Below are 13,586 nucleotides of genomic sequence, written 5' to 3'. Positions count from 1 at the left end.
AGGATCCCATTCTCCCACACAAAGAAAAGCTGTTGCCTGCATTGAACTAGGCGACATACATATTTCCGGGGTTCTCTTTCAGAGACGGTACGTTGAAAGGGCCGCCGGAGTTTGAGTAAGATTCCCCGCAATCTATCCTTCGCTTTGTTTGCGTGGTGATGCTTCCCGCTCGGCGCGGTCCAGCCGGAAGGTAGGAATCACGGCAGATCAACGAGCTAGGTATGGGTTCGTGAACGTGCTTGTGCTTTGTTGTCAGATATCACTCTCTTCCTTTCTGTCGTGCATTCATTTGTCATACTGTTAGTCCTCTTCCAAGACCCTGCTATATTAAACACCTCAGGCTTCAGGGTCCGGATTGATCTGTCATAGGAGCATACGCCGACTTGACACTTGAGTCCGCCGTCTACAGCAGACTTACAACAAAGAAAGTGTACGTTTTGATCTGCGCCCCGCACTTCAGGAAGTCCTCAGGGAACGTTGTATTGGCCGTATCGTGTCGTGGGATATCGGCAGAGGCCGGAATACCTCCATTATCAAAGTTTGGTCGGCCATTCTCATGTTTCTGGTAGATCTAGATTTGACGTCCTGTCTGTTCACATGCATTATATCATGTACCGCGGACGAGAACATCAGGATGAAAGCCTAAATAGTAAATGCTGGTCTGGACTTATCCCTCGCGGTTTGTATGTGTTGTATCTATGTGCTTGGTTGGCGTGGTGAAATGTGGAATTACTACTTGCTGTCCCCATCAAAGAAAACACATTGAGAGATCAAGATATTAATAAAAAGATGAACAAACAAACGAACAAATAGACCAACATCCATATCATCGCGGTAAACATGCCCCATACCATCTCGAAGAAACACAAAATGCTCGTCATGACAAGGATCACCTCATGACCTCACCCCACCTACCCTCAACCTCTCCCCTCCAAACCTCCAACCCACCACCACCTCCCCCAATCCCATGCGCCGCCTCCCCAAAATGACCACCCTCCCACCCCCCACCCGCCCCCTAAACATCCTCTTCCTCCACGGCTACACGCAATCCGGCCCCTCCTTCCAAGCCAAAACCGGCGCCTTACGAAAAACCCTCCAAAAAGCCTTTCCGGCAGGAATTACCCTGCACTACCCCACAGCCCCAATCCGCCTCCACCCCGCCGACGTGCCGTGGCAGTTGGAAAAAGACACCTCCGCTGAAGCTGAAGAGGCGGAAGTCGACGCCTGGGCATGGTGGCGCCGCAAAGGCGACGCGGACAGCGGACCATACACATACGAAGGCCTCGAGGAGGGACTATCCCGCATCGCGGACGTGCTGCGGCGCTCCGGCCCCTTCGACGGCGTCGTAGGCTTTTCGCAGGGCGGCGCGATGGCGGGGATGGTCGCATCGCTGCTGGAACCCGGGCGGCGGTCCGCATTCGAAGCGGCGTACAGCACAGGAGGGATGCAGTATCCCTCCTCGTTTGAAGCGCTGGACCACGCGCCGCTGAAGTTCGCGGTTAGCTACTCGGGGTTCGCGGCGCAGGGGGAGAATCCGTACCGTGCGTTTTACGAGCCGAAGATTGCGACGCCGGTGCTGCATTTTATTGGGTCGCAGGATGTGGTTGTGCTTGAGGAGCGGAGTTTGGCGCTTGTGAGGGCGTGTGTGGGGCGCGGGGAGGGGGATGTCGTGTATCATCCTGGGGGGCACTTTTTGCCGAGTACGCAGAAGGCGTGTGTTAATGCGTTGGTGGGGTTTATTAAGGGGGTTGTTGCGGATGGGGAGGGGGATGGGGAGGGGAAGAAGGAGGAAGAGAGTGTTGAGGATATGGATGTCCCATTTTGACAATCATTTTCGGAACAGCATTTTGGGAGTATGGAGTTTACTAGAGGGAGCAAGATATAGATAGATGGATAGATAGATTGGCATTGGTTTAGACGTGTATCATGCATGCGCAGTGCATGCGCGGAGCCGTATAGAGGGCTCGCTCATATCTAGCCTAATCATGATTGTTTCTAAACTTCATCACTTCATTTCGCCTTGCCCTTGGCCACCTTGCTCTTGTCAACCTTTGTTGGCTGGATGCGGGCCATCATCTCCTCCTTGGTGATGAGGTGGTCGATCCGCTCGAGCAAGCCTAGCAGGCTCTTCATGTTCCCACTCCATTCGTTGAGCACGTCGTCAGCATCTCTGGGCTTGGAAAAGGTAACGACACGCGCCGGTCGGTCGATCTTGGCGAAGATAGTTTTACCCGTCACCAACTCGCTGATGTACTTCTCCGTCTCGTCCTCGGTCAGATCCAGAAGTTCTGTCAATCGCGGAATCTGGATGCGTGTGTAGTACTTGGCGACGACGCGAACGTTGTGTTCAATAACACGCTTTCGCAGATCCTGCCACCTCGTGAATGCCTTGGCGTCGTCCGAGTCGTCCTTCTCTGCATCAAACACGTCCGTCTCGGTCAAGTGAGGGCCAAACTGCTTTGAAACCATGGGCCACCTCATCAGCTCTGGCACTGTGAACAGCTTCACGAGCTGCGCGTCTTGTGGGATGCGCGAATTGCGCGTGTCTCGCTGGATGCGGTGGATAAGGTCCGACTGCTCGTTGTCGTATGGCGCGAGGATTATGAAGTAGATGACGCGCTGGAGGATCTGGGGTTGTTGTCAGAACAGTTAGAGGAAGAAGATTTGTAGACATACCGCTTGAAGCTTCTTCGGATCCTCCTCAACCGCCTCTGTGTCCAGCACCTGTCGGTAGTGCTTGCATACGTCGAGGTACTTGTCATCGTGCTTGGCCAGGGTGATTTGCTGTTCGTAGTACTTGAGCTTCAGGTCGGTAACGTCGTCCTCGGGCTCCACTGGGGGATCGTCGACGCTGCGGTTCTTCTCCTTCTCTTCCCGCTCCTTCTGGTCCTTCTCGAGCTGCTCGGGCGACTTCTTGGGCCTCCGCTGGAAGTACTTTGTGCCAATCTTCCTGCTCAGAATGCCGGCCTGTGTCCAGTCGCCCTTCTCTATGCACAGCGACACCTGCTGTAGGATGAACTCGGTCTTCTCGCGTCGCGTCATGGAACCGAACGTCTCGACCTGCAGCTCACAGAGAATATCTGCCGCCGCATTGATGTCGCCTTGCTCCTTCTTGATGTCCGACAGTATCCGGGTCACGCGAGCGCGCTCGACTTCGACGAAGATCTGCCATGCTTGTCAGTATCCCCACCCCAACAAGAGACCAACGCCGCTCACCTTGCCCTCGGTCACTGTGCGGAGCGTCTCAATCACGGAGAGCTTTGTATCGAGGTTCTTGATGTCGCCCAGAAATTCCATGACGGTCTGCACCATTTTGGTGGTGGCCTGCTTGAGCTGGCCATGCTTCTTGGAAAGGAGTAGGACCTGCTCGTTCAACAGATTCCAGTCATTTGCGCGCTTGGCTATTGTGACGATGGCGACGAGGATTCGGGACGTCGAGGCGAGATCGGAGGCCTTGGTTCTGTGAGCATAGGGTCGTGGGGACAGATGGTAGGTGGTTGCGTACCTGGCGGGTCTGCTTCTCGAGAGGAAGCAGCTTGTCGATGGCGCCTTGTGCGTTGACCTGCACACTCCCCGTTAGCTCCATCACCGTCCAGAAAGCATTGCGCATACAGATCCGAGCTTCTCGGCTTCTGGAATCGCCGCATCGACATCCTTGGTGAAGTCCTTGTCCGCCTTCAGCACCTCTCCGCTAGACATGGTGGCGGGGTCGTCGTGTCTTTGGTGTTTGGGGGTGTCGAGTTGGCGTGGATTGTCCAAATAACGCGGGTGAGAGGCGACACAGCTGGGTTCAGAGGGAGTAGCGTGTTGACGGCGTGACGTTGTTGTTTGGTCTCCAAACTTGAGCGGCGGTCATGTCGGACAGCCTAGCGCCATGTTTGGCTTACTCAGCATTGACCTTGATGTTCACTCATTCTACCATGACTGCAATTGATGCAAATGCTCACAGACGACCTTCTCTTGCTACCGGTGACATCTCAAGAACTATAGTAGTCATCTTCCCTCGCGCCTCGATACTCACTACATTCTTTTTTGAAGGGCAGATCATGTCTCTACTCAAGAACTTTGCCATCATAAGATCCTACTAATACATCACGACTGGCTAATCCCTTGACGACTTTAAAAATCGAGTGTGATTTACACTTGTTAGGGCCACCAAAAGCAGTGCATCTGAAAGTCGGAGGGCAAGACACAGATGTATCGACATCACCTCAAGATACTTCAGTGTCTATCTCCAGATATACGAACCCCCTATCACCATCCATACCGTGAACCAGGCCCTCCAAACCCGCTCCTTCCTCCTGGCCCGCCAAACCCGCCTCGACCCCCATATCCTGCTGACGGATAATTCTGCGAACCATAGCCGGACTCTCGTCCACCACCCATCTGCCGACCACTCGCTGATGCAGTATTTTGAGGAACATAAGTAGCGCCATAGCCCTTGAGCGCCGCTTGCAACGCAGGCAACAACGCAGCAACGTTCACCATGTTTTCTCGCCCCCTCATTGGAACCGAGCCTAGGCTGAATTGCGGTGATTGCGCCCACTGATCAACAGTCTGTAGAATACGATCCGCTTTCTTTCTGAAATGCGAGTTCACCACGTCCGCCCACAGCGTGGGAGGGCTCTTGGCCCATGCCAGCACGGCGTATTTGGTTGTCAGCCCGCGGACCATCTTAGTATAGGACTCGATGCTAGAGCGATCCATCCCAATCCCGGGCTCGTTATTCAGAGGGTCGGCGCACAGTATCATGGCTTGAATGCTAACGAGGACTTGCAGGATCGTGGATTGACCTGGGTGCCACGGTTCGCCGGAAAATGTTCCAAGTAGACTGAGACATACTATGTTGTAAGGGTTAGAAGAATATCTATCCATGGGTGTGTATACAATACGTACCTTTACCATCAGCATGCAGATTGGGGTTGGTATCGACTGTCCCTCCATTCGTCCCTTTGAACCACACCTTCGGCGGTACTTGGGGATACTCGGCTGGGCAGAACAGGTCGAATTCAAACAGTCCGTTCTCGTACGGCGTGTCCTCGGGACCAACGATGAGGATCCTAATATCTGTCAGTTAGACCGTAAGGACGAGGTCATTACCCCAACTCACTTCATAATATCCAACCTATCCGACCCATGCTTGACAAAGATGCCAGCCGAAAGTCCCGTCATCAGACTCGTAATCTCCGTAATCAGCCTCGGTATGCGTCCAAACGGCGACTGACGCAAACCCCTCGCCTCCCTCGCATAGTAATACGTCGGAAGAATCTGGCTCTCGGGCACATCCACGACGGCAAAGCCAGCAGCCACATCCTTCAGCCCCTCGCCCCCAAGCAGATAACCCGAGAGATCCGAGATCTGGCGACACAACCAGAGCATATCCGCCGCGTGCTGATTCTGAAACTCGTGCTTATTGTTCTGCGCCCCCTTCAACATCATATTGCTCTGGATGTTAAGTTTCCGCAGACCATCCGCCAGCGACGACGCCCTCTCCCCGGAACTCCCACCCCCACCGGAAAAGCTCAGCGTAAGAAGATTCTCCTCGCGCACACTGCGCTCCGCAAACATCGCCCTCCCCGCCACCCCCCCATGCGCACCAATCGTGCGCAGAAACGCCAGAAGCGCAGAATACAAACCCTTCCGCTTCGTCGCATTATCCAGGGAATCATTCCTTAGCAGTTCCGCCGCCTTCCCCAGCACCCTACTATGCAGCAACATATCCACCACAGCCTCCGGCGGGCTAACATCGAACGCAGTCCCATCGTCGGGCGACGGAAGCAGCACCCCCAGCAGCGAAAACACCATGCGATAAAACTCATCGCTCTTCGCCTCTGCGCTCTCCGCCCGGTCCCGTCCCGCATCGCCTTTCTTCACACCATTAGCACGACCAAACATACCCGACCCCTGGAAAAGGCTCTCCAAATCAAACCCATCATACCCCACCCCACTCCCCGCCGCAATCCGCCGCCCGCAATTCTTCCTCGCACTCTGACTCTCCGCCCGCTTCGCAGCGCTGTACTGCGCGTCAAACCCACACAATAGCACCCAGATTACGAATAACCGGCCGCGGCTACAGCACCACCCCACTTTACTCCCCTCGACGTCTTTTTCTGTCGTCGTGCTGCTTCCGGGACAGGCGATGCATGTGATTTGGGTGCACTTTCGGCATGTTATGCGGGGGGTTATGGGCGCTGGGGGCTTGTTAGTGTGACGATGGCGGGCGGCGATGGAGAGGGGGGTGACGCACTTTTTCCAGACAGCCACCCCTTGAACAGCACGTCGACGTCCGTTGAGCTCTGGATAAAGGACGTGCTGCACGTGGAGCATTTTCGGCCCGCGAGGTAGGACGCGAAGTCGCTGTATGTGGTGAATGTTTTGGGGGGGTTGGCGGCGCCGCCTCGGAGGTGGAGGGGGGGTTGTGGGTGGGGGTTGGAGGGAGCTGGAGGGTACATAATGGTTGTTTTGGATGTGGATGTGTTGTTTTTCACTGGGAAGCTGGAAGTGTGGGCGTTGTGTGATGTGTAGGAAGAGTATGTCGGGGTAGCGAAGTAGGTGGGTGGGCTCGGTATATAGATACGCGTGAGTGTGAAGGAAGGGATGCTGGAATGTAACGTCATGTCAGTCACATCATACCACTTATCTTCACACACCACCATGTCACAGAAGAGCAAACATGAAATAATTATCTCCATTGAGTCTACGTGACGATAGTGCCAAAACAGCAAACACATCCATCAAGTCATGCCCTCAAACGCCACATCCTACTGTGTGTGAGTCGTACAGTACCGTCCATCCATCCATGCAATGTATGTTACCCTTCCCACCCGGCCACCAAACCCAAAAGCAAAAGGTGACAAAACGTATCCCCCAAACGCAGACATATACCCCTCCTTCACCCCACCCTTCACCTGGCTATGTTGAGTACTACCAAAGGGAGCCGGCCCCGTGAAGGGCGGCTACAACGCAATGGGATCCTCTCAAGCCGCGATGAAGGGGACAGGGAAGAAGGAAGGAGTGCTGTAATACGTAGAAGGGACAGTGAATGCCAAAACAGCAAAACACGCCAAACTCCAATGCTCCGCTCATGCATGCATCTGTGATACCCCAACTCCAAAAACAAAGCGCCCTAACATTCCATTCAACTCAACTCAAACGAACAATCAAAACTAGGTGAAGCGCAGCTTCTTCGGGGGCGCGAGCGAGATGTCCGCAAACGACGAGTCGGCGCTGCGCTTCTTGGTTGTGGAGAAGGGCCTCATGGGCGCGGTGCCCTGTAGCCACTTGAGTTTCGAAGGCGTCTTGATGGGCGATCTAGCGAAGAGGTAGTTGGTCTTTTTCTGCGGTAGGGTGCGGATTTGCATATCGCCTGCGTTGTCGAAGTAGATGCCCAGTTCCGAGTTCTCCTTGTCCTCGTCAAAGGTGCGGTCAAACTCCGAGCTGGTGGGAGTAGTAGGGGTGTTCTTGGTGACCGGTGTGGGCGGGATAGCGTATCTTGAGGGTGTCTTTGCTGGGGTAGCGCACGTTGTTGCCTTGGGAGTAGGTGGCATTGCAGGCGCGAGGTCAACAAGGTACGAGGCCTCGTCCATGCGCTTCTCGTGAGTCTCGGAATCGAGCACAAAGCCAATGTTGACACACTTAACGGCTCCCTTAGTAGCAAGCACGTTTTCCAGCGTAGAGATGTTACCCTCCTTGAACAAAACGTGACTGAGACCAGTGGTAGTCCATTCCTTGAGCACTTTAGCACCGAGGTCCTCTAGCAGGCCAGTGAACAAGAAGCTCTGGTCCCTTCCGTTGGAGGTGACGTCGACGTAGAAAGTCATGCCTTGAAGTGGCCCACCGTGCAATAGCAACTCGCTCTCTTCCTCTTCGAAGTCCCATTTGACAGCCTTCTTTGGGGTTTTAGCGTCAAACTTCTGAGGTGATCGTAAGGACGACTTCTGGGGTGATCGCAACGCAGACTTCGTAGGCGACGTGAACGCACGAGCTGCGAAAGTGGGAGCCGAGAAGGTAGGAGCCGAGAAAGTGGGTGCGAGTTTAGGTAGCGCGAGCTGCAACGGAGCGATCTGCACAGGCGAGAAGTGCGCATTAGGTGTCATCTCAGATGCACCCTCGTCCTCAGTGATGACGGAGTCAGCGTCCGTGATTTCGCTTTTGTTCGTAAACTCGAACTCGACTTCCTCTAGACCAACAAACCCGAGAGGGGAAGACCTTCGCTTCTTGGTGGATGATGCAAACTGCAGAGGAGAAGGTGTCTGCTTCTTAACAGATGCTGTGATTTCTTGCTGGATAGCAGCCTCGAGCGCCATCGCCGGTGTGGTTGGGTAGATTAGCGATTCGTCGTCTTGGTTCTCTGGAGTTGCAGGGAGGCGTTCCGGAGTGTGTGGAGTATCATACTGCTCGGTGAGAGTCTCCTGATGGATAGCTCCTGTCGTAGCGAGCGAAGGAGTTTGAGGATAGCCGGGCAGCTCAGCCAATGCCTCTCGTGTGGTGATAGGTGCCGAGATGTGGGCTGGGGTAGTTGGGTAACCAGCAGGAAGCTCATCCAGGCCAGCCGTTGAGAGAGCTGGGCTTGCGACAGCCGGTGAGCTGGCGACAACAGGGGCCGGTGAAACAACACTTTCAGGTGCAACATGTGTTGGAGTATCAACTTCTACTGGAGAAATAGCTTTTGTTGGGGTGCTAGGTCGCACTGTAGAGATTTCTTCTGATGAAGAAATTGTTTGCACTGGTGTAGTAGCCTGCACTGGTGTAGTAGCCTGCACCGGAGAAGGAGCCTGGATTGGAGAAGGGGCCCGCTCTAGAGAGATAGCCTGCACTGGAGAGGTAGCCTCCACTGGTGTGGTTGGTTCCACCAACGTGGTAGCCTGCACAGGTGTTGTAGCTTGCACTGATGTAGCAGCCTCCACAGGTGTGGTAACTTGCACTGGTGTGGTAGCTTGCACGGGTGTGGTAGCCTGCGCTGGAGATTCAACCGAAACCAAGGCGACAGGTGCAGGAGTGTCAACGTGTTCTGGGCTGGCGACCTGGGCTGGTGAGGTTTCGTGTGCTGGCGAAGCGACATGAGCCGAAGTTGCAGCAACTTCTGGAGTCGCTACGTGGACCACTGAAGCCACACTCTCAAGGGCCACAATATGTGCCGGCGTCTTGGGGTAGTCGGGGAGTTCAGCCAGAGCCGCTTTTGTGCTGATCGGTGCCTGGATGTGTGCTGGAGTCTTAGGATAGTCAGGGAGCTCAGTCAGAGCATCCTTGGTGGCTATCGGAGCTTTGATGTGGGCCGGAGTCTTGGGGTATTCTGGCATGGCGTCCAGTTCTGCTTTCCTCGCCATCAGAGCAGTGATGTGTGCAGGCGTCTTGGGGTAATCTGGAAGCTCCTTCAGAGCAGCCGCGTTGTTGATGGGCGCGACGATGTGCGACGGAGTCTTCGGGTAGCCAGCCATCTCGGCCAACGCGTCCTTGTTGGAGATGGGTGCGCTGATGTGGGCTGGGGTGTTGGGATATTGTGGGAGCTCGGCCATTGCCTGTTTGTTCGTAATAGGAGCAGTGACGTGGGCAGGAGTTGTAGGGTAGCCAGGGTACTGTGAGAAGGGTTCCTCGACAGGCACCTCGACAGGCACCTCGACAGCCTCCTCGACAGCCTCCTCGACAGGCTCTGGCTCTGGCACGGCCTTTGTGATGACGACTGCAGCCTTGGTCGCGGGCTTGCGAGCAGGCGCCTTGAGAGGCGAGACATCAGACGCAGCAGCGACATTGCGACCGCGAGTGGCTCTGCTTGCGAGGACTGGCGCTGGTGCTTTCGTTGCTGGTGCTTTCGGTACTGGTGCTTTGCGCAGACGAGGAGCGGGTTTCGCTGGCTCGACAGCGATGGTGTCCTCTACAACTGGGGCTTCAACAGGCTTTGTGACTACTTGCTTCTTGACTGGCGCCTTACGCGCTCGAGGGGCTGGCTTGGGAGCTTCTTCGACTACAGGCTCCTCGATCTGTGGTGTGGGCGCCTTCTTCGCGGGCGCCTTGCGTACCCGAGTAGCTGCTGGCTTGGGAGCCTCCTCAACGACAGCAGGTTCCTCAACATCTGCAGACTCGGTGGCCTTGCGACCTCGAGTTGCCCTCTTAGGCGCAGCGGCAGGCGCTGGCTCTGGCGTAGGTGCGACCTTTACAGCGCGTGTTGTCCGTGTGTTTGCAGCAGGCTTCTTTGCCTTGGGAAGCTCGGCTTCCTCAGGCTCTGAGACCGCCTTGCGCTTCAACACAGTTGGTTTGGCGGGTTTTGAGATGACAGGTGCTGGGGCAGCAGCTTCCTCAACGACTGCCTTCTTCTTTCCGCCGCGTTTGGGAGGCGCATTAAGCGTGTTTGTGGGCGCAGGCGCGACCTCTGGGGCCTTCTTCGCGCCGCGACGGGTGGCGACCATGATGACTTCCTGGTTTTTGCTGTGTTTGGTTATGTGTTGCCGTTTCGTCGTGACTTGGGCGGGGTGGACGATGGTGGGAGCGGGAGGGTAACAGTTCGTGCTTTGTTATCAAGCGCGAGCCCTCTTACTAAGCGTTTCCCCGGCAACGCACCGCTTAGCTTCTCGGCTACATCCTATCTCAGACTCACAGTGCAAAATGCCCAACGTCTTGATGTTCTTTTTTCTTCTAGAAAGGGCACACTACATTCTAGACCAGTAAATAATGCCGATTTGATCTGGGGTAGGAGCGAGTCAGATGCGAGCCCAACTGGCACACAAAATAATCCAGTCGTTTGAGAAGCTGCAGTGCATACATCTAAGGACCATTCAATTGAAGAATCACGCGACAGGTGCTTTACGTAGTTGGCACAAGCAAACTTTTGGACAACCTCACGCCCATTTTTCAAGCTCAAGACGTTGATATGGTGACTTGGCAAGGTTGAAACGGAGTCGGCAGGAGTGTGCTGGTGTATCACAACGCAGTCTGGCCCAGCGATTCTTTAATGGGCTTCTAAGTGCCGATACACGCTGCTCGTAACCTCCTTCCCGTCAACTCCTCCACAACAGCAACCAAGGAACTAAACCGTCTCGTCCCCAACATCATGTAAATAGACATAATCTCCTAGAATAGAATCTTTCTTACCCGTGCCATTCTTTCCTCCGTCTCCCCCCACATCAACGGGGATAATTTCCGTCCGTCCGGCCGATCAAAACCACCCCTTTTAACAACCAGCCCAGATACCCCAACCCTTGTGATCGGCACATGAAACAAAGCAGAAAGTGGACAAAGATCCTGCGGGATCAGCATAAAACCACGAATACGGACTGCCAAGAAACGGACTTTCCAACTTGGGCACTGCCGAGACGGAACGGGTCTAGAGAGATACGAAGGCTAGGGATGCGCGCTGCAGAGACACGAAAGATTTCTGTGTAGATAGTGGTAGTTGTAGTAGTAGATGGTATATTTGATTCAATCATGACGCACAAGCCTGGACCGAAAGACACCAGGCTCGGATAGTACCTAGAGCGCACAGTATAAAAAAAGAACAAGGAGATAATTAGTGGGAAAGTAGGAGGATAAAACATGATGACGCCGGTAATATGACATGGCTTGGTATAATGGTGGACAAAAAACTGGCTGCCCAATGCCCTGTGAGTCCCTGAGCTTGCCCGTGGGTATCTCTAGCTGCTGAAACGAGATGACTTGCTCCTGATCTGCCCCCCCTTCCCCTCGATATGGCTGCCCTGCTGAGAAACAGGCTACTGGCCCTCCCCCCAACGATGCGCATAGCGCCAACGAGGGCTGTCGTTCATAGTGCTGTGGTATCCGTGGGTGTATACGTGTATACCCATAAGTATCGTTGATGTTGTTGCTAATGGTAGTGCTGCGAACAGCCGTTGCGTCAAAACCGTGTGGCGAAGGTGAAACTCGCGTGCTCTCCATAGCTCGCTGGTTTATGTCTGCAGTTTCTTCTCGCTGAGCACCTTTGGCCGGAAGACGGCGTCTTGGCCGGACATGCGACGCGAGAGTGCGCGGTCCAGCTTCGCGCCCAGCGCCAGTTTGCTCAGGTCCTCGTTCTTCTCATTGCTGAGCGCATAGCGTTGCTGCACCAAGCGCTTGTCCTCGAGGCGCTCGAACCCGGCGTTCCACGTCTTGATGTCCTGGGACTTGGGGTCGCCCGACATGGACGAGGCGTCGGAAGTGTGTGAAGGCGCGATGGAGGGTGCGAGAGTCGGGGCGGCGCTGTAGGTAGACATGCGGGTCGAGACGCGGTTGCCAGTCGACTGTGGGTTTTTCGCGTTAGATTGGGATTCGGCCATGGTAGTGGTGGTAGTGAGTGATAGGTTGGGCAGAGTGGGCGAGGCGCAGAGTTTATCCACGGCCAACGTGTGGTGGGCAAGCATCGCAGGTTGCGACAGGGGAGATGTGAAACGATAGGTGGAGACGGGACTTACGTTGGCTAGCATGGGGCGCGTGGACTCCAATGAGTTTGTCATGATGTGCGAGGCGTTTGTAGCGTGTGTAGCGTCGTATATAGTACGCGGGCGGGAGACGACTATAGTTTGCTGGGGCTCTTGCTTCTTCAACGTCGCGGACAATTCTTAGTCGACGGGTGGCAAGAGGCAGACGCGTGAAGATGGGAAGAGGGGGTTTGCTGGAGAACAACCTTGTAGGGTAGGGGAGGTGGAGGAGGATGCTGTGATCAGAAGGATGCTGTGCTCAGTCCTTCTGGCGGCTTACGCGTGTTTCAAAGGGGCTCAGATCGACAAGGGGCCAACGTGAGAGGTGAGGTCCTGCGTATAGTGCACAAGGGTATAGAGGCTAGCGCACGTGCGGAACAGATTGCCAGATTGCTGTCGTAATCGCAGGTGCATGCCAGCCTTATCAAGATCGTCGTCTACAGAAAGGGCACGCTGGAGGGATACAACATGTCCAGGCGGGGAAAGGCGACTTTCAGCATACACAGCACTCTGAAACAGCTCAATGTACTCTCTAGGGGTAGCTGTATTCGCATACCGAAGCCCTCCCCATGCGGACATACCGTTACTCGCATGCGCCCATGCTCAAACACACCCGCCCAAGGGGCTAAAACGCTCCAATGCTGCCCTCGCTTCGCCATTTGCCCGGCATGCAGCCCCACGCTTTCGCCACGTTTTTTAGAACAACGTGGGTTCCCGCAGCCACTTGCTGCTGTCGTCCCCACACCACCACCATGTCAGCCGTCTACTTTCGTTGCTTTCTCATACAGCCTGCATCAACCGTCAGAGACGCCACAACACGTAGAATAACACGTAGAACAACACTCTCTTTGTCTTTCGCGCCCATATCAGACATGTGCCACGACAGCGACTGCAGTGCTAATAGACTCTACAACGCAAGCGAAGATCAGTCTGTCTCGTCGTGATTTGACGCATGTTCAGCCTTTCGTCCCTGACCCTGCAGCAGCTGATCGCTAGCCAACTTCGGTCAGCTCGCCATGCGCCTGCACCAAAGTGACTATCCTGCTTGAGTGTAGCATCAACAGAAAAGCTGGGAATTACACGAAGCTAATACCTAGCTCGCGTCTTTCTTGCGTCACAGTGCTACTCTACAAAACACTATCCGCAATAGTAGCACCATGCTCGTAAGATTTGCGCATCACA

The 13,586-nt window shown here is 54.8% G+C and overlaps 4 protein-coding genes across 4 annotated transcripts; 1 reads left to right on the top strand and 3 right to left on the bottom strand.

The window, feature by feature from the left end:
- Positions 1-985: 985 nt before the first annotated feature.
- On the top strand, positions 986-2,007 carry P153DRAFT_421324 (dihydrofolate reductase; the record flags this gene model as incomplete). The annotated part of the gene is made up of 1 exon (XM_033672307.1): positions 986-2,007. The coding sequence occupies one exon, from the start codon at positions 986-988 to the stop codon at positions 1,823-1,825; it is 840 nt and encodes a 279-aa protein (XP_033526757.1). The 3' UTR covers positions 1,826-2,007.
- Positions 2,008-2,010: 3 nt separating this feature from the next.
- P153DRAFT_374116 (uncharacterized protein) lies at positions 2,011-3,699 on the bottom strand (the record flags this gene model as incomplete). Its single annotated transcript, XM_033669498.1, has 5 exons — positions 2,011-2,628; positions 2,677-3,165; positions 3,217-3,453; positions 3,506-3,562; positions 3,613-3,699. The coding sequence occupies 5 exons, from the start codon at positions 3,697-3,699 to the stop codon at positions 2,011-2,013; spliced, it is 1,488 nt and encodes a 495-aa protein (XP_033526756.1).
- Positions 3,700-4,536: 837 nt separating this feature from the next.
- Positions 4,537-6,374, bottom strand: P153DRAFT_275574 (uncharacterized protein; the record flags this gene model as incomplete). The annotated part of the gene is made up of 4 exons (XM_033662938.1): positions 4,537-4,867; positions 5,111-5,268; positions 5,311-6,191; positions 6,248-6,374. Coding segments are annotated over 4 exons (1,497 nt in total), but the record flags the coding sequence as incomplete, so codon positions are not given.
- A 5,523-nt stretch (positions 6,375-11,897) lies between these two features.
- P153DRAFT_421321 (uncharacterized protein) lies at positions 11,898-12,840 on the bottom strand (the record flags this gene model as incomplete). Its single annotated transcript, XM_033672306.1, has 2 exons — positions 12,399-12,840; positions 11,898-12,227 (listed from the first exon to the last, which is right to left on the bottom strand). Exons 1-2 carry the CDS (start codon positions 12,438-12,440, stop codon positions 11,898-11,900), a joined length of 372 nt encoding a protein of 123 aa, XP_033526754.1. The 5' UTR covers positions 12,441-12,840.
- Between the last annotated feature and the right edge of the window lie 746 nt (positions 12,841-13,586).

Source organism: Dothidotthia symphoricarpi, assembly GCF_010015815.1.
Source record: "Dothidotthia symphoricarpi CBS 119687 unplaced genomic scaffold P153scaffold_5, whole genome shotgun sequence".
NCBI classification, from domain to species: domain Eukaryota; kingdom Fungi; phylum Ascomycota; class Dothideomycetes; order Pleosporales; family Dothidotthiaceae; genus Dothidotthia; species Dothidotthia symphoricarpi.
Note: the sequence above shows the minus strand (reverse complement) of the source record. Positions and strands in the feature narration are given on the sequence as shown.